The sequence below is a fragment of the Callithrix jacchus genome, chromosome 7 (genome assembly GCF_049354715.1).
Source record: "Callithrix jacchus isolate 240 chromosome 7, calJac240_pri, whole genome shotgun sequence".
Taxonomy (NCBI): domain Eukaryota; kingdom Metazoa; phylum Chordata; class Mammalia; order Primates; family Cebidae; genus Callithrix; species Callithrix jacchus.
This window is the reverse complement of record NC_133508.1, coordinates 31,233,149-31,252,883: the sequence shown is the minus strand read 5'-3', so window position 1 is coordinate 31,252,883 and position 19,735 is coordinate 31,233,149. Positions and strand designations below refer to the sequence as shown.

The window sequence follows — 19,735 nt, the reverse complement described above, 5'->3', positions numbered from 1 at the left end:
CCACCATGCCCAGCCTAGAATAGTATTAATACATAGCTTTGAATTTCTTTGCTAGTAACTTTTATTCTTTCATATGTTTTCATGTTGCTAATTAGTGTTCTTTTGTTTCAACATGAAAAACTGCCTTCAGCTTTTCTTAGGAAACAGGTTTAACAGTGACAAAATACCTCCGCTTTGGTTTTTGGGAAAGTATTTCTTCTTCATTTCTGAAGTATATCTTTGCTGGGTATAGTATACTTGGTCAGCAGTGTTTTTCTTTCAGCACTTTGAAATATATCATCCCACTGTCTCCTTGCTTGACAGGTTTCTGCAAAGAAATTTGCTTATAGTCTTAAGGAGCTTGCAACTTTTCTTTTGCTGCTTTCAAAATTGTCTTTGACTTTTCATAATTTGATTGTAATAGCCTTGGTGAAGACTTTTTTATGTTCAATCTATTGGAGTTCTTTGATCTTTACAGATCTGAATGTTCATTTCCCTCTTTAGATTTTGAATTTCTTGTCATTATTTCTTAAACAAGCTTTCTAACCCTTTCTTTGCTTCCTCTGAGGTTCCTAAAGTGTATAATGGTTCACTTGATTATGTCCTATAAGTCCTATAGGCTTTCTTCACTCATTTTCATTCTTTTTGTTTCTCTGAATGGATAACTTCAAATGATCTGTCTTCAAATTAACTGATTCTTCTGCTTGATAAGGTGCTAGTAAAGCTCTACTGAAATTTTCATTTCAGATATTACATTCCTCACATCTAGAATTTTTTTTAATAGTTTGTTTCTGTTGAAATTCTAGTTTTCTTTATTATTTTCCTGATTTCATTTAGTTGTATGTATTCTCTTATATCTCACAAATTTAAGATGATTATTTTGAATTCCTTGTGAAAAATTTACATATCTTCATTTCTTTGGGGTCAGCAACTAGAGACTTATTTTCTTCCTTTGATGGTGCTATATTTCCTTGATTCTTCATTTGTTAATTGCTTTCGTTTCTACCTTTGCATTTAAAAAAGCAGTCACCTCCTCCAGTCTTTACTGACTGGCTTTGGGAAAGACTGTTTTAGTCTGGAACTACTACTAGAGCAAAATACCAAATGTTGGGTAATTTAAAATGAAATTTATCTCTCACAGATCTGGGAGCTGGGAAGTCTAAGATCAGGACACTGGATGGTTCAGTGTCTGGTAAGGGACTGATCTCCTCCTAAAGGCCCTATACCTTTTCATACTGTTGCATTAGGGATTAAGTTTCAACAGGAATTTTGGAAGGGACACAAATATTCAAACCATAGCAAAGACTTCTACCAGTGGGCTCGATTAGAGATTCTGATCTCTCAGACCTTTTCTATGGATTTATCAGCTCCATTCTTGTTTCCTTTAGGGGCCTCGTCTTAGGACTTCACACTCTCTTGATTCCACAAAGCCAGGCCTGGTTCTGAGAGTCTCCCATTTATTTTCCCTAGCAAAGTATCCTGAAATGTTTCAAGGTTTGGGCCTTCTCCCAAATCAGCAGATTTGAGCAGCTGCTAAGATCCATTTCTGCTGCTTAGATCCATGTGTTGCCTGAAGAATGTCACATAGTACATACAAAGGGACATGCAGAGCATCATGCCTATTGAACACAGGGTACTAGGAGCAAACACCAGCTAGTTGGAAAAGTCCGCAGGTGATTTGTCCTGCAGGATTCATAGTTTAGTTTCAGTGGAGTCCTCAATCCAGTGAGTAGGATTTTCAGCTAGCTGTTGAGAAACACATGCTGGTTGTCATACATTCCTTCCTCTTCTCTCATCCTAGCTATAGCCAGTTCAATCAGCATTCTGATTCCTTCAGTGTTCTGGATAGGACAAGACAGAGGTGAGCCTCCTAGGTGCTATCTCACCAGGCTGAGGAAGCCAGGTGCTCACCTTGCTCTTGCTTTCCCTCATGGGAGAATTGCTGGCCAATGGGCCTCTTTTGGCACTGAGCTATGCTGCTTTGGAGGATGGATAATTCAGGTTAAGTGAAATTGTTCTTTGTACCCTCTTCAATATGTCCATTCCTGATGTACTTTTTGCTACACCAGGGTGCTGGAACCTATCAGCCGGACTCTGGCAGGGTGGGTCCCACAAATGTATTTTTTTCTGTGAGTGATTGCCAAAACTGGTGTTTATGTGGGGGAATGAGGGCTGAAAACCTCTTCTTCTGCTAAGTTGTTCACATCATTCTCCTATTTATCCCTTTTGAGATTTGTTGGGCTTTTTGAATCTGTAGTATGGTGTTTTTCACTGATTATAAATAAAAACCCCAGCCATTATTTCTTCAACTAAGGCTGCTGCCCTATTATCTTTTCTCCTGGCATAAGGTATCTTAGACCTTCATGCATCTTAACCTGTTTTTCATATTTTTTCTATGTGTGTCTCTGACTTCCATTTAGTGTAATTTTTCTCTGTCTTCCAAATCATTACTTTCTCTTTAATGCTGCCTAATTTACTGTTAAATGTATCCTCCAAATTTCAAATTCCTACTATTAAATTTTTTATTTTTAGCTCTATTACTCTTAAAACACATTGGTTATATTTTATCATATCATAGCAGATAATTTCAAGTCCATCTGATTTTTCTTTGAACAAGACAGCAGTCATTTTATAATCTGTATCATATAACTCAAGTAATTAGCCTTTATGGGTCAGTTTCTGCTTCCTTTTATTTCTGGTATTTATGTTTCTATCTTCTTGCTAAATTATTCGGGAGAGTTCTATGGTACTAGGAAGAAGATATATTCCTCCAAAAGACTTGCATTTACTTCTGACTGGTGCCGATAGATCCTCCATTCCCTGAATACCTAACCAGGGAAACTTTGCTTGCTGACTCTCAGGGATGGTAGAGATGGTAAATAGTTTGTTTTTACTTCGTCAGTGTAGTCAAGACATAATCCATACTAGGGGAAGATCTGCTATTAAAGTATCTGTGGTGGTCTCAGGCTTTGTTTCCTCTTGGAAGCCTGAAAATCACCTTACATTTCACTGGTTAGGCAAATATATTCAGGGCCCAAGTGTCTTCTATGATCTTCTCTGTTTACTTCTATGGGTTCCCTTATTCACTCAGATTTTGACAAGCTAATGCCTTACTTAGCTCTTTAGAACTGCTAAGAAGCTTTTTGTTTTTGTTTTTAATCTAGCATCATTAGTTGTTTTCAGTAAAAAGGCTTAGTCCAAACAATCGAACCCAACATATTCTCAGAAGCAGAACCTCTTCACTGATTTTTCACCTTTCTTTCTCCCTTCATCTATTGTATTCTTCTTACTGCCCCTTTTCCCAGACAGATCATTTCCTTCTTGATTCCATTATTAAGACTCTGAATCAACTGCATAATTCAGGCCACGGATAAGAAATACACAAGAAACCCTTGCTCCAAAAATGTTGGAGTTTAGTATTAACAAGTTAATAGCACTACCATTAACCAGCTGTCATAAGTGAGCAAGTCAACTTCTCTGGGCCCTATTTTCTAGTAACCTGGGACTGTATCTAGAAATAGGCCTTCCCAATTCTTACATATTCTATCTCCTATATATCTTTCAAATATCTCCCTTCTATTCCCATCCCATGGCAACTACTTTAACTCAAAAACCCTTAACACTGCCTGATTATTAGAGCCTCCTTATTGAAGACATTACCTCAGGTTCTTCCCTCAAAAATTCTTTTTCCATACTACACCAGATTTATTTATAAATTATATTAATTATGTAATTTTAATTTAATTTAATGATCTCATAGCTTCCAAGATAAAGTTAAAATTCTTTGACATAGCACACAATTTCATATTTTTTCTCTTGTTTACTTCTCTGATCTCATTTTCTGTGAACACTTTGCTCAAGCCTCTGTAGCTTCATGTGTATTGCCTCTTTTGCCTGAAGCACCTTACATTCACTCAACTTTGCCTAATTAACCTCCATCAGTCCTTAAGAACTCTGTTTTAAGACCAACTCTGCTTCACTCAGAACTCTTTTAGGACTTTTTCCTTCTCTAATGTGGATGTTCCTCCTCAATGCTGCCACATAATGTATACCTAAATACAACTATAATGTATTTGTAATTTATCTCTCTTCTCTATTAAGCCATATAAACAACATTCATGCAGAGTCTTGTCACAGTTGCAACCCATTTCTACAGAGGTTGTGGAGCAGACAAATGAATAACAATATGAAATGAGAGGGCTGATTATATTATTTCGAAAGTCCCTTGTAAACCATTAGATTTGTCATATTGTAGAAATCTTAACTTCTTCCAATTTGTGCCTATTATCTGAGTCTTTATCTGAACTTCCACATTTCATCATCCAGATATTCTGATCTGCATGCCTGACCCACTTTCCCAGATTGTATAGCCTTAGTTTTGATATCTTGTCTAGATGACTTCTTTGAACTTGAACTCTTGCTGGGAAACTTCTCCTTTGACTGGTCTTGAATTTAAGCTCTTGCATGCACCTGTTTGCCTTTTCTGATGCCCTTGTTCCTGACCCCCAACCTTTCTAATTAATAATATGCCACTTCCATATTCTATTTTTATATCACTGGTGCTTAACCTGGCAAGAGAGGCTAAATAATTTAATCAATTTATTAGGAAAAGTAGAAAGAAGAAATTTTAGATCTAGAATAAAAGACTAAGTCCAAGTCCAATTTCTCCATTTGACAGATGAGGGAAAAGGTTAAACTTTCAGTCTCTGCTCACTAAAAGTGCAGCTCCTTCCACTCAGCCATGCTTTGAGTAAAGTAAAAATTTAAAGCAAGTGAAAAAACTACCTTACTTAAAGGATTCTGATGTATGTATAGAGAAGCTTACAAACACTAAAAATATCTCCATGATTTATCTGTGTTTGGGAATTTTGCATATTGAATTATAATTTCACTATACCAATATAATATTTATTGATTTCTAAACAGAGTATTCATTTGGGGTTACAACAGGAAATTAAAGGTAGGTTCAGTTATATCAACAATATTTGGAATGCTTGATCCTGGTTAGTAAATTCTACTAAATTTCAGTAGATTATATTCATTGTAAATATGGTCAAAATAACTTTCTTATTCTGCTTCATAATCTACTTTTTAGTAAGTAGGACACCAAATATTTATTGATGGCCAAATTTACTATTGATTTCAAACTTTTCATCCAATTTATATTTTCAGTTAATATATGCATTAAAAACTAATCACAAGAATACAATATTACCCCAAAAAATCAGACTTACTGTCATCCTCCCAGCAGTTCTTAGCATTCCCTTCTCTTTCGCTGCTCCTCCCTGGTAACACTGTCTGTTCTGTTGGCAGGTCATCCTCTGGTGCACCTTCACAATCAGCTGCATCTGTAACACTTTCTTCTTCCACAATATGGAGTTTGTCTTCATCATCTGAATCTGAATTTGTTTCTACCACAGTATTATAATTTGTAACTGTAATAAAAACAAGAAACAAATAATCAAAACCAACTAGTATAAAAATCAATTTTTACATCTCAAAAAATAAAAGTAAAAAAGATACTTAAAACAGATTGTAATTCAATGTTTTCTTTTAAATGATAATATGTAAACAACTAATTTATTTGACAACACACATATAGAATACTTACTATATATTACATGACCAATATGAAAAATAATAGTAGCTACCCTTATTGACCACTTACTATATGTAGACGTGCTTTATAAATACTAACCCATTACATTCTTTTAACAATTTTATAACAACCTTATGAAATAGAGTTCTACCGCTTACTACTTATATCCTTGTTTTATAGGTATGAAAATCAAGGCAGAAAAAGGATAACTTTTCCAGGATCACAGCTAGGAAGTGGCAGAGCCAGGATTTGAACACCAACCATCTTGATTCCACATTTTGTGCTCTTCAACTCTATATTAAACCTCCCCTCCAACGATAATGAGCCTACAGTATACAATATTGCTCATATACAATTAGGGCTTTGAATCCTTATAAGGATTGCAACTTAAGAGGCCATCTTTCCTAACAAAATAGCATCACATCATCAAGTTTACCACAAGTACTTTTAAGTTGTCAATAGGCCCATGCATTACATTATTTCTCCCATACTGACTTTAGAAAGAATCAACCAATTTAGTCAATTTCTATGTAATTAAGTTTGTCATTCTGAAAAACCATTTGAAAATTTTCAAATGAGCACCTTTTTCTATAATTTTTAATGAATTTCAACAAAATATAAAATTATTCTGAATGAGTTCCATGAGTATAAGCTGAGAATAGAATTCTCTAAAAATAAATAATCTAGTATAATCAATGTTTTACTTTAGTGCTCTTGTAATAATCACTCTAATAGGATAACGATTTAGTATTTCATTGGGTATGGTCACTAGAATACCTCTTTTTAATTACTTGCCGGGTGATTCTTATTTGCTAAGAAAAGATTCAGAAGAAGGGAGAAAAAGAAGCTTTATTATTATTTTTTTTGGATAACTAACCAGTAATTAGTATGAGTTATTCTTCCCATTACTTCCTTAAATTTTCCAACCATGCTTGAAAAATAATCAACCAAATGTTTAAATAACATGTATATATAAACTTTTCCCCAAATACACAATCGCACACACACACATACACACACTCTCCTGAGAACAAGTAGGAAGAAATACAATTAAAAGTATGGGTAGATATTTAAAGGTGAAAACAAATAACCCAAACTCCAAAACTGCCTTAAAGACCTTAGGAAGACATCGTCCCAAAGAGTACCAGGGGTCACCGCTGTGCTCACATATTAGTTCATCAATATCTTGTGTCAGAAGAAAAATGTCAAGTTTTGTTATAGCATTAATATTTTGGTGTGCATACACTTTTCCAGATCTTTTCCCAATAGTAAATGTTTTTATCTCTTATTTTATTACAAAAGTAATGCATGTAAAATCAGTCAATGCAAAACATGTAAAGTAAGTAAAAGCCCTATTTTTCCTTCCTCAATCCACTCCATAAAGGTAAAAATAGCAAATTTTATTATTTCAGTGCACTAAGTAGGCATGATATGAATCATTTTAAAAACCTTTTCTTATCTAGTTGTAACACAAACCTCATCTTATATACACTTAGATGTGTCTTATATTTAATATAAAGCCAGCATCATTTATATACAAATGTGTATATATATATAATTCAAAACACACATGGTCACATCATACTGCTTTGCCACTTACATTTTGCCACTTTATAACATGTCTTTGAAGCCTTTCTATGTCAGTACAGACAGTCCCTAACTAATGATGGCTTGATTTACAATGTTTTTACTTTATGATGGTGCAGCACCATTCTGTTTTTCACCCTTGGTACAGTATTCAACAAATGACATGAGATATTCAACATCATATTAAAACACAGGCTTCATGTTAGATGACGTGCAGAACTGTAAGCTTAAGTGTTCCAGGCACATTTAAGGAAAGCTAAGCTCAGCTATGATGTCCGATAGGTTAAGTACATTAAATCTTTTTTCAACTTAACAGTATTTTTGACTTACAATGAATTTATCAGGACGTAATACCATCATAAGTCAAAGGGCATCTGTATACATAAAGCTTTCTTCTCTCCCTCTGGATGGCTACACAGCATTCTATTGCAGAGATATACCTACAAACTATTGATAAATTGATAAAATTTTGCCTGTGTTAGGCACTAGCAACAATGTCATAAATTTTCTTGTACATATGTATTAATTTTGGCCATTCCTTAAATACACTTATCAGATAGATTAGTAGGAGTGAAACTGTTGAGTCAAAGGGAAGACTTATGAAGTAGAGACTGTTAAACTGCCTTCCAGAATAGTCTTATGTTTCCATAAATATTACCTGAAAAGGTCTATTCAACATATCGATATAATAAAGAAAAAAGTTCCTTTAATATACTAATGGGAAAATATGTGTCGTGACAGAAACAGCGACACTATGAGCAGCCACACTATGAGCAGAGTGAAGTATGCGTATGGGTAAGGGGAATGATTCTAAAGGGCTGGTTCACAGCTGACTGTAAGAGTTTTCTGAGTAGAGGAATTTTCTGAGGGGCCTTTAACTCATAGTAAGAGGCAAATACACACACACACACACACACACACACACACACACAAACATACTTGGAATGGAGATGCTTACTGAAAAATGATGCACAGTGCTATTAATTTTCATTTCTACTTTCAGTACTTATTAAAGTCATTTTAAGTTGGCATTTATATGCAACAAGCTAAAATTAGAACATGGTAAGTATTTGCTGAATATTACTCAATTCTATACTCCACTAAGACCTGGCTATATTGTGTAAAGTCTTATTCACTGCAAAGCTCTCATTATGCTTGACCAGTGAAACTGCACGCCTAGAGAGCTGACATTCCTGCTATTTTGTGAAGGGAGGCTTCCAGACATCTTTGGTATCTCGCGTTGGCCATGGATTTATGTTGGTGCCATTCTTACCTTTTAATAATGTAACATTGCAGTTTAGCATTATCATTAATTTTGTTAGCTGTAGGTTCTTTGGTTGACCTTGGCTTGCACATTTAACATATTTATATCTAGAGTATTTTGGGCTTGAAAATTTCCCCCAAATTAGGCTTTAAGACATATACGCATTCTGGTTCAAATACTTGCTTGCATGCTTCATATTTTTTACTATGTTCTTTTTAACCAGAGATACTAAATGCGCAAAGTGCTCTTAAAGACTGCTTATCACTTTCTGGGACTCTAGCAAAACTCCTTCCTGTCCCTTATATAAGCTGCCATTGTGATATGGAAGATTATGTTATGCATCCAAAACACAGAGATTGCATATACTTAATAGCTATCTTGTGAATTTTCCCAGAGCATGTTTGATATGTGTCATAGGATAGGAAAAATCCAAAAAATCAATGTATTTTATCTGCTGAGATGAAAAACAAGACCAATAACTATTTTCCAAGATTTTTTACTACCTTTTGGTTCCGTCACTTAGCTGAGAGAAAAAGAAAAAAAAACTGTAAAAACTGCTGATATTGGCCAGGCGTGGTGGCTCATGCCTGTAATCCCAGCACTTTGGGAGGCTGCGGCAGGTGGATCAAGAGGTAAAGAGATCAAGACCATCCTGGCCAACACGGTGAATCCCTGTCTCTACTAAAAATACGAAAAATTAGCTGGGTGTGGTGGCACATGCCTATAATCCCAGCCACTTGGGAGGCTGAGACAGGAGAATCGCTTGAACCCAGGAGGTGGAGGTTGTGGTGAGCCGAGAATGTGCCATTGCACTCCAGCCTAGGCAACAAGAGTGAAACTCCATCTCAAAAAAAAAAACAAAAACAAAAAAAACCCTGCTAATATTAATCACTGAAATTGAAATAATAGTAAAGCTTACTTGTATTTTTTAATCTATCATTTTGTTTGTGGATCTACAAAGCTTATTTTAAAAATGGCCCGCCACCAATACAGAGTAATGCAGGCCCTTGATAAAGTCTATTAGCCAATGAGGGCTTAAGTTATCTAAATGTTCTGTCCAATTATCTCTATACCTCTGTACTGTTTAACCTTTGGCTGAAAATATGATTTAGTTTATCTGAAGATAACAATCACAGGTGATCATCACGTTTTGATTCTGATTTTAATTAAAATATCAAGAAAGCAAGGATGAAGAAAATATAATAAATGGAGTTTTAAAAACCTTTAAACATGACAAGATAGACAATATGAATTTAAATTTCAATAGATTGTAACATTTTCAATACATTGCTATTGTCATCAGAATGTAGTTAAAGACATGTTGACTTATTGATGGTTGTTGGTATTATTTGCTAATATTTAGTGCCAGACACAGTAGTACCCACTGCATACAGCGGCTATGAAGATCAAACAATTTTTAAATGTAGTGTGCTTAGATCAGTGTCTGGTACACAGCAAGGACTATACAAGTGGTTTTCTGTTTCTACTACTATTATCTTAGTAAATCTTTATAGAGGCTCCTAAGATATAGGTATTATTATATCTCCATCTGATAGGCAAAGAAAAATAGAGCACCTAAGTAACTTGTTTAAGGTTATGTAGCTAAGTTGAAGAGTCAAAGCCAGGTTGGCTGGATTCCACAGCCTACACATTTTATTATGTGTGAAGCGTCCTGACTGAAAATTGTTATACTGATGATAAATATTCTTAAATTTTTGTGTCTATACCTTTTCTGGGGTACTGAAATTCCATACTTAACAATTTACTACTGCTGATATTTTCAAATGACTAAATGGTTTTAACCATTTGAATCTTATAATGAACAGTATATTACGTGTTGAACAGTATATTACGGGGTAATATCATCATTATAGTCAATAAACCATTAAAAGAACTTTCACATATTACTTTTAGCACTGGATTGCATGGAGCACTGTATCAATAATAGTAATTAATGTCTCATAAATGTTTCTTAATGTACAATCACAAAAAAGAATTAGATAACTTATATGAATATGGTTCCAAAACAAACCAATACATTCTCAATTTTTTATTCATTGCAATGAAAGCAAGATCACCTAAATACTTTATAAATAAAGAATCTCACTATAATCATGTATTGTAACTTGGAATAGCAGGATAGGCCCAGGTAGAGGAAAGAAACTTAGGGAAGTGGGGAAGGAGGAGGGAAAAGATAACTTTGAGGTCTCCGATTCTTGTCAGATGATAACTATGGCATGTGTTGATTAAAACCACAGGCTAAGGCCACATTTTTACCTATTTTTGCTTGTGCAAATGCTTTTCTTTCCAGAACGCTCTTCTTATGTTATGCCATTAATAGGTGCTTAACTACATCCCACTCATTCCCATCAAGCCCCTAAGCACACACTCATCTGCATGTTAGAAAAGAAAGAGAAAATCTTTCTTAGAAAAGAAGACTGATCCTTAAAAACTAACAGATTAGTTTTAACAAACTGGTTCATACATCAAATTAGCATATTGTCATAATTTGAGAAACACCTAGAAAAACACATACACTCTGAGTTGTGTTCTACAGAGCCAACAGACTGTACTCATATTAAGTAGAATATTTTACCTGTTAGCACAATGCTGAGAACACTACAAATTTAGGCATGAATGCTGAGAAATATGAAGATACAGGTGGAGACACTGACCAAGTATTTCCATTGTTCTTTAACATCGATTGGGACCAAAATAACATATCTCTCTCACACACACACACACTTTATTCTGCATACGGTCTCTGGCATACTACCTTTCACATAGTAGGTACAGTAGGTATAGAATTATTTGCTGAATTGAATATGGGACCACACTTCTTACTTTTCTCAATGAAGAAACAAGTCAGTATGCTTAAGTGTTAGCAATAATTCAGGAAAATGAAAACCAAACTGCAATCATAATCAGACCAGGCAAATAGGCACACAAAATGTAAAGGAGAGTTCACATGATAATTCGTAGGATCAGAGAAAACGTCTGCATACAATGTTACTCCAGGAAAGAGGAGCTTAAGTTATCTATAAATACTAAGCATGTACTGTAAATTTTTGTTAATCTGGCTTTTGGTCGAACTGATAATGTTAGCTTACTATCTATATGTATTTTACTGCATAATGAAGGATATAATGTAATATACAAATTTAATGTTATATAATGTACAATGTACATATTATCTAATTTTAAATACTCTAAAAATAGGTATCATAATGGTTTTCGAGTGCCCCAAGTACCATGAACATGTGAGATTTTACTAATTCTAATGATTCAGTAAATTTTGGTTGAAGTTTTTTTTTTTTTTTTTTTTTTTGGAGACGGAGTTTCGCTCTTGTTACCCAGGCTGGAGTGCAATGGCGCGATCTCGGCTCACCACAACCTCCGCCTCCTGGGTTCAGGCAATTCTCCTGCCTCAGCCTCCTGAGTAGCTGGGATTACAGGCACGCGCCACCATGCCCAGCTAATTTTTTGTATTTTTAGTAGAGATGGGGTTTCACCATGTTGACCAGGATGGTCTTGATCTGTTGACCTTGTGATCCACCTGCCTCGGCCTCCCGAAGTGCTGGGATTACAGGCTGGAGCCACCGCGCCTGGCCTTGGTTGAAGTTTTAAAATCCTTCTCTAGGTAAAATCTCCATAAACACTTTTTAATTTTCAAAATATATTTTAAAACATAACTCCAGGATTTCCAACTTTCTGGAATCCCCTCCCACACGGTGGGAGCTCCCTCCGGGATATCCCCTCTGGAATCCTCTTCCACACTCTTCATGGAAGCCTTTCTCTTCTCCTTTCCTTCTCTTTTCTCTACCTAAATAAAATCACCTTTCTGCAAAAAAAACAAAAAACAAAAAAACCCATAACTCCAATAAAAGTCAATTATTCTAAACTTTACTCCTGCGAAAGGGTTGCTGGTTTTTAATATCTTCAGATACACATTATTAATAGAATGAAAACTGATAGGCAAATGCAGGGAAAGGGTTGTCATTGCTTACAGAATCCTAGTTCTTATTTTATCCTGTCTCTTATTACATAAAAGTTACTAAGGATTCATAGGATTTGTCTTTGTTACTCTCTCAGTTCTTGTTCTGGCCTCTCTACCTCCACAGATCCTATATCTAACTGCCCCCAATAAGAGCCATCCTCCCAAATTACTTTCCCCTTTTCTTACCTTATCTAAACTCCCATCCACTCAATGAGCTAATTTCAGTCAGTGTACAACTCACAGACAGATGAAACAGTGAAAAAGCAAAGTCCTCAGGAGATTAAATTAAATTCAGTCCCAAGAAAAGATGATTCCTTTGTGTGTTGAATAAAGTATTTGGATTAAAATAATTCACACTAAATTTCATATAACTAATATTTCTTTCATAAGTAAAGTCTGCATTTATAAAAGGATGCTTTTTAATTCATAGAAACTGTTTCTTTTTTATTGCATTTTAAGTTTTGGGGTACATGTGCAGAACATGCAAGATAGTTGCATAGGTACACACATGGCAGTGTGTTTTGCTGCCTTCCTCCCCTTCACCCACATTTGGCATTTCTCCCCAGGCTATCCCTCTAGCTCCCCCACCCCGCTGTCCCTCCCTTATTTCCCCCAATAGACCCCAGTGTTTAGTACTCCCTTCCCTGTGTCCATGTGTTCTCATTTTTCATCACCCGCCTATGAGTGAGAATATGTGGTATTTCATTTTCTGTTCTTGTGTCAGTTTGCTGAGAATGCTGTTCTCCAGATTCATCCATGTCCCTACAAACGACACAAACTCATCATTTTTGATTGCTGCATAATATTCTATGGTGTATGTGTACCACATTTTCCCAGTCCATTCTATCATCGATGGACATTTGGGTTTCTTCCAGGTCTTTGCTATTGTAAACAATGCTGCAATGAACATTCGTGTGCATGTGTCCTTATAGTAGAATGATTTATAGTCCTTTGGATATATACCCAGTAATGGGATTGCTGGGTCAAATGGAATTTCTATTTCTAAGGCCTTGAGGATTCGCCACACTCTCTTCCACAATGGTTGAACTAATTTACACTCCCACCAACAGTGTAAAAGTGTTCCTATTTCTCCACATCCTCTCCAGCATCTGTTGTCTCCAGATTTTTTAATGATCGCCATTCTAACTGGCATGAGATGGTATCTCAATGTGGTTTTGATTTGCATCTCTCTAATGACCAGTGATGATGAGCATTTTTTCATATGATTGTTGGCCTCATGTATGTCTTCTTTTGTAAAGTGTCTCTTCATATCCTTTGCCCATTTTTGAATGGGCTTGTTTTTTTCCTGTAAATCTGTTTGAGTTCTTTGTAAATTATGGATATCAGCCCTTTATCAGATGGGTAAACTACAAAAAGTTTTTCCCATTCTGTTGGTTGCCGATTCACTCTAGTGACTCTTTTGCCGTGCAGAAGCTGTGGAGTTTGATTAGGTCCCATTTGTCTATTTTGGCTTTTGTTGCCAATGGTTTTGTTGTTTTGGTCATGAAGTCCTTGCCTACTCCTATGTCCTGAATGGTTTTGTCTAGATTTTCTTCTAGGGTTTTTATGGTGTTAGGTCTTATGTTTAAGTCTTTAATCCATCTGGAGTTAATTTTAGTGTAAGGTGTCAGGAAGGGGTCCAGTTTTTGCTTTCTGCACATGGCTAGCAAGTTTTCCCAACACCATTTATTAAACAGGGAGTCCTTTCCCCATTGCTTGTTTTTGTCAGGTTTATCAAAGATTGTTTGGTTGTAGATATGTTGTGATGCCTCCGATGCCTCTGTTCTGTTCCATTGGTCTCTATCTCTGTTTTGGTACCAGTACCATGCTGTTTTGATTACTGTAGCCTTGTAGTATAGTTTGAAGTCTGGTAGTGTGATGCCTCCTGCTGTGTTCTTTTTGCTTAGAATTGACTTGGCTATGTGGGCTCTCTTTTGGTTCCATATGAAGTTCATGGTGTTTTTTTCCAGTTCTGTGAAGAAAGTCAATGGTAGCTTGATGGGGATAGCATTGATTCTGTAAATTACTTTGGGTAGTATAGCCATTTTCACGATATTGATTCTTCCTAACCATGTATATGGAATGTTTCTCGATCTGTTTGTGTCCTCTCTTATTTTGTTGAGCAGTGGTTTGTAGTTTTCCTTGAAGAGGTCCCTTACGTTCCTTGTAAGTTGTATTCCTAGGTGTTTTATTCTTTTTGTAGCAATTGTGAATGGCAGTTCGTTCTTGATTTGGCTCTCTTTAGGTCTGTTATTGGTGTATAGGAATGCTTGTGATTTTTGCACATTGATTTTATATCCTGAAACTTTGCTGAAGTTGCTTATCAGTTTCAGGAGTTTTTGGGCTGAGGCGATGGGGTCTTCTAGGTATACTATCATGTCGTCTGCAAATAGAGGCAATTTGGCTTCTACCTTTCCTATTTGAACACCCTTTATTTCTTTTTCTTGCCTGATTGCTCTGGCTAGAACTTCCAGTACTATATTGAATAGGAGTGATGAAAGAGGGCATCCTTGTCTAGTGCTAGATTTCAAAGGGAATGCTTCCAGCTTTTGCCCATTCAGTATGATATTGGCTATTGGTTTGTCGTAAATAGCTTTGATTACTTAGAGATACATTTCGTCAATACCGAGTTTATTGAGAGTTTTTAACATAAAGGGCTGTTGAATTTTGTCAAATGCTTTCTCTTCTTATTGGAAGATAGGTAGTATGACAAAATCTAAGGAAAGTGTAAAGACAAAATCAAAAATACAAATGCGGAAAGTACTGAGTCAAAAAAAGAGAAGGCATGTAATTGATATATCAGTCCAAAAGCCCAAACTTTAAAGAATCAAAAAAAAAAGATAAATCGCCACCCCACTTAATCCTAGAGAAAAACTAAGCAGCATGAAGGTTCAATATCAAAATGCAAATGTAGTTAAATTAACTAGAACTATAAAGAAATTTAGGAAACTTGCATTATAAATATTTTGTACAAACCTAAAATAATAAATTTGGAAACCTAAATGAAAGCCTTTCTAGGAAAATGTAAATGATCATCACTGTATTATAGAGCTTGGAAAATTATTTACGAGACATAGGCAGACACGTCACAGAATAAATTTAGAAAGATACTAGTTAACTACCCCAAACTGCCAGATAATTTCTCAGGTAAATTTCTTCTTATCTTTAAAGGGCTGTTAATTCTGTAACTTTTTAAGGAGAGATGAAAAATGAAAAGTCTAAATTCTAGGAAGTCAACATCATAGTTAACTAAAATCTGAGAAAAGATACACATGCATGTGTGCACACATGCAGGCATGGACACACACACACACACGGCCACACACATATACTCACACACACACACGCTCAGTCCTAAATAAAATATGCAACAGTCCTAAATGAAATATTAAATTAAAAGAATGAAGCAAAAATTACTTAACATTAGACAATGCATGAGCATTTACTATATTAACATAAAAAGGAGAAATGATGACATCTATAGATGCAGAAAGACATTTGAAAAAAATTCACCATTCCCTTACTGATACTTTTGCATGAAAGCAAAACTGAAGTTAGTATCATAATATATTATTATGAATCAGAGGCATTTATAAGATAAAGATGCTTAGTTTCATCATTATTAGTTAACAATGTTTTAAAAGCATAAACCAATTTTTAAAAAGAATAAAAGAAAAAGTATAAATATTAGGAGAAGCAAAATTGTTTGCAGAATAACATTTCTAGAAAAATTCATGAAAAAACTATTAGTAGTAAGAAAATTTGGTAAATGATTACAAATTTAAAAGAAAAAAAACAGCTTTCTCACCAAAAAAAATCAAAAGTTTTCCAATATATCAACAATAACCAGCTAAAACACAAAAGAGGAAAAATTCTATTAACAGCAACACAAATGAAACACATGAAGGAAAAAGCTAAAAATAAAACATGAAGGATCTACATGAAGAAAACTAGCATTCTGTGTAAAAGTCATCAAAGATTTGAATAAATGAAAAGCTGTATCTTGGTTTTGGATAGAATGATATGTATCATAAATATGTCAATTCTACCTAAAATTTTCTGTAATTCAATGCAATTTTGATCCAAATGCTACACATGGTATCTTGTATTCTAAATCTACATGACTTAGAACAATAACTCTACAGTATATATAGAGAAGTAGAAGCATAGTCTCTGGAACCTGACTGCCTGGCTCAAATTGCAGCTTCACTGCTTACCAGCCTTGTCACCTTGGGCATGTTATATATTCTTCTAATGTCTCAGTTTCCTCACTGCCAAGATTGAAATAATAATAATATATCCCTGACATGGTTGTCAGAATGATGAAAATAAGTATATATGTGAAACAGAAATACTGCACATATATGCTTGACACATACTGGTGGCATTCTTATCTGGGAAAATAAACACATTAAAAGATTCAGGAAAATTCAGAAAAATAATAGTAATGGTGGTGGTAGGAAAACATGAACTAGACATACCAGAGAGTAAACTTTATCTTGAGGCTACAGAAATGAAAACAGATTTGTACTATTACAAGGATGGGCAGACAATGGATTTGAACATAATCCAAAATAGATCCCAAACAAATAGTAGTCTTGCAAATTAGTGGGGGGAAAGGCATTATTTAATAAAAATCATTTGGAAAAAAAATCAGATCTCCATACCATGACTTTCACCAAAATGCAACCCATATGAATCAAAGACTTTAACTTAGGAGAAAACTGAAACCATAAACATATAAGAAAATACAGGCAAATCTTTTCACAATCCTGGAATAAGGAAGGCAGTTATAAGCATGACATAAAACCTGTAACTATACACAGAAAATCAAGTCAAAAGACAAATGACAAATTTTGAAAAATATATGCAACACATATGACTAAAGGCTGACATCTTTATTATATAGAGAATTTGTAAACACTCATAAGGAAAAGATGAACCACCCAATAAGAATATGCACAGGTAATTCACACACACAAAAATGAATGGCCAATAAACATGTAAAAGGATGCTTAACCTCAGTAACAGAAGAAATAACCATTTTAATCCTGTATTTTTATAACCATTTCTCACATACACTCTCAACTTTCTTGCTCTCTCTGGCTTCAAAAATCTCTATTCTGGCTAACATGTCACCTTGATTAAGCCACCATTCCTAACTCTATACTTTAGTCCCTCTACACTTCAAAGCTTTTTGAAAAAGTTGTCTACATGTGTGCCCAATTTGTTTCTTCCAATTTTTTCTTAAATTACTCCAATTACAACACTCCACCAAAACTGTTTGTCATGACTGTGAGCACTGCTAAATCCAATGACAATTATCAGTCCTCATTTGACTTGACCTTGTAGCAGCATTTGACATAATCCATTACTCTCCTTTTCAAAACAATCTCTTCACTTGACTCTATCAGTTTTCCTCTTAACTCAACAACTGCTTCTTTTCTGTTTCTTTCTTCCACTCTTCCTTAATCTGTCTCATGACTCTAAATATCGTTTGTTGACTCCAGTTTTTTTATCCCAGCCCAACTTCTATGAATTCCACACTTACATACCAGATTTTCTACTTGATATCTCCTCTTCGATTTCTTTTTTTTTTCACTTCCCAGAAACCTTGCAGTTAGTACAACCAACAAAAGGCCTGCTGGGGAATGTATTTGCCACTAAATTCCCCAAGTATGCCAACATTACAAAAAAGATAGAGGTTTTTCATCATAAATTTCCACAAACCTCCCCAATCACAAGTATTATAAGAGGAAGTAAAAAAATCACATTTTACAGATCTCAAACTTGTCTTCAACATTTAGTTCATCATCTTCAAAAAATAGCTCCCCTGCTAAACTCAATAGCTATATGATATATCCAAGCAGCCAGAAGATGGCCATGCCATGGCAATCCTCTTCCCATTTTCCCTAGCCACTGAGGGCTGAAGAGTAGGGTGAGGCTCAGGTTGGGGTAGGGGTGGGGAGCACAAGGGCTACTTTCCCCCAGTACAGCATGGCATCTGAAGTTTGATGGGAGAGCGGAACTGTTGAGACTTGAGGGAAGAGTCCAGGGCCTCTACTCAGTCACTACTGGAAAAGGAGGAGGAAGAGGAGAAGGAATGCTTGCCATGCTTGTGCATCTTTTTATGAGCTTTCTTTATTTTCTTCTGCAGCTTCTTGTCCACTATCACTGCTGCTCTGACCATGCCAGGAGCCAAGGGATTCATAGGAGGCATTCCACGGGCAAGCAGTGGGTATGGAACAGGGTAGGGACCTGAGGGTTGGCATCCTGGATACCCTTGCTGTGGCACAGGAGGAGGGGGCCCACCTGGATTGCTCTGGGGAGCTCCTGGGGGAGAAGGAAAGGGTGGATACACAGGTGGTAGGTGGGCAGGACTGGAACCTCCAGGGTACCCGATGTTGGGGGGATATGGATTTGGCCCTGGCTGCACGGCACTGGGGTTCTACATGTTTAGATGTGTCCTCCAGCCCCAAGCTGCAAAGTGACTCTTTACCCAGGAAAAGGAAAAAATTAGGGAATCCTGATACTCCGTCACCTTTCCACCACCGCCTGGGCTTGATGCATTCTCCTTCCCAATCTCCATCCTCTTGGATTTCTAATGGGAAAATTTTTACCATATCCAAATCCAATTCCTGGTCGCTCCATCGTCTCTCTTTCAGTGAATGGCAATTCCATTCCTCCAGTTGTTCAGGCCAAAAGTCTCAGTGACAGTTTTGACTGTTCCTCTGAAATCCCATGCATCTAATCTGGAAGGAAATACCTTTAAAAATATATTCAAGATCTGACCACTCATTACCAATTCCCTGATGGTACCAACTACCTAGTGGTACCATCATTTTTCACTTAGAATACTGTCACTGGCTCCTGTCTGGTCTCCCTACTGCCACCTTTGTCTTCTTGTAGTGAGTTTTCAACACAGCAAAGGAAACCCTAAAGCATCAGTGGCATCTTGTCAAACAATCTAATGGCTTCCCATCCTGTTCACTGTAATCCAAGGCCCTTAATGGGCTGACTCTCCTTACCTGTCATCTCTCAGATTTTTGTCTTTTACTTTACCCTTGGCTCACTGCATTCCAGGTACACTAGCCTTTTGCTTCCAGGCTTTTGTGCTTCATATATCACTCTACTGGAATATTCTTTATGCACTGTCCAAGTTAATCTCCTCAGGGAGGTCTCCTATGACAGCCCTATTTAAGCACCACTACCATCCCCATTGCAGACCCTACTCTCTCAATTTCTTTCTTTTAAAAATACTTATCACCAATTGCCATTATATTTTCTTCACTGATTACTCCTCTACAAT

The 19,735-nt window shown here is 35.9% G+C and overlaps 1 protein-coding gene and 1 pseudogene across 48 annotated transcripts in view; both read right to left on the bottom strand.

Annotated features, from left to right (window-relative positions):
- Positions 1-19,735, bottom strand: part of ZEB1 (zinc finger E-box binding homeobox 1) — a 215,100-nt gene that overhangs the window by 71,710 nt on the left and 123,655 nt on the right. For 45 of the 48 annotated variants that reach the window (XM_078329810.1, XM_078329816.1, XM_078329820.1 and 42 more), the window contains one exon: positions 5,214-5,414. The exons of the other annotated variants lie outside the window; for them this stretch is intronic. Coding sequence is in view for 8 of the 45 variants with exons in the window: in XM_002750141.6 (XP_002750187.1) it covers positions 5,214-5,414 (201 nt within the window). In the remaining 37 variants the exon portion in view is untranslated. The remainder of the gene's footprint in view (positions 1-5,213; positions 5,415-19,735) is intronic. 48 annotated transcript variants of the gene reach the window in all.
- Positions 18,259-18,880, bottom strand: LOC118155293 (proline-rich protein 13 pseudogene; annotated as a pseudogene).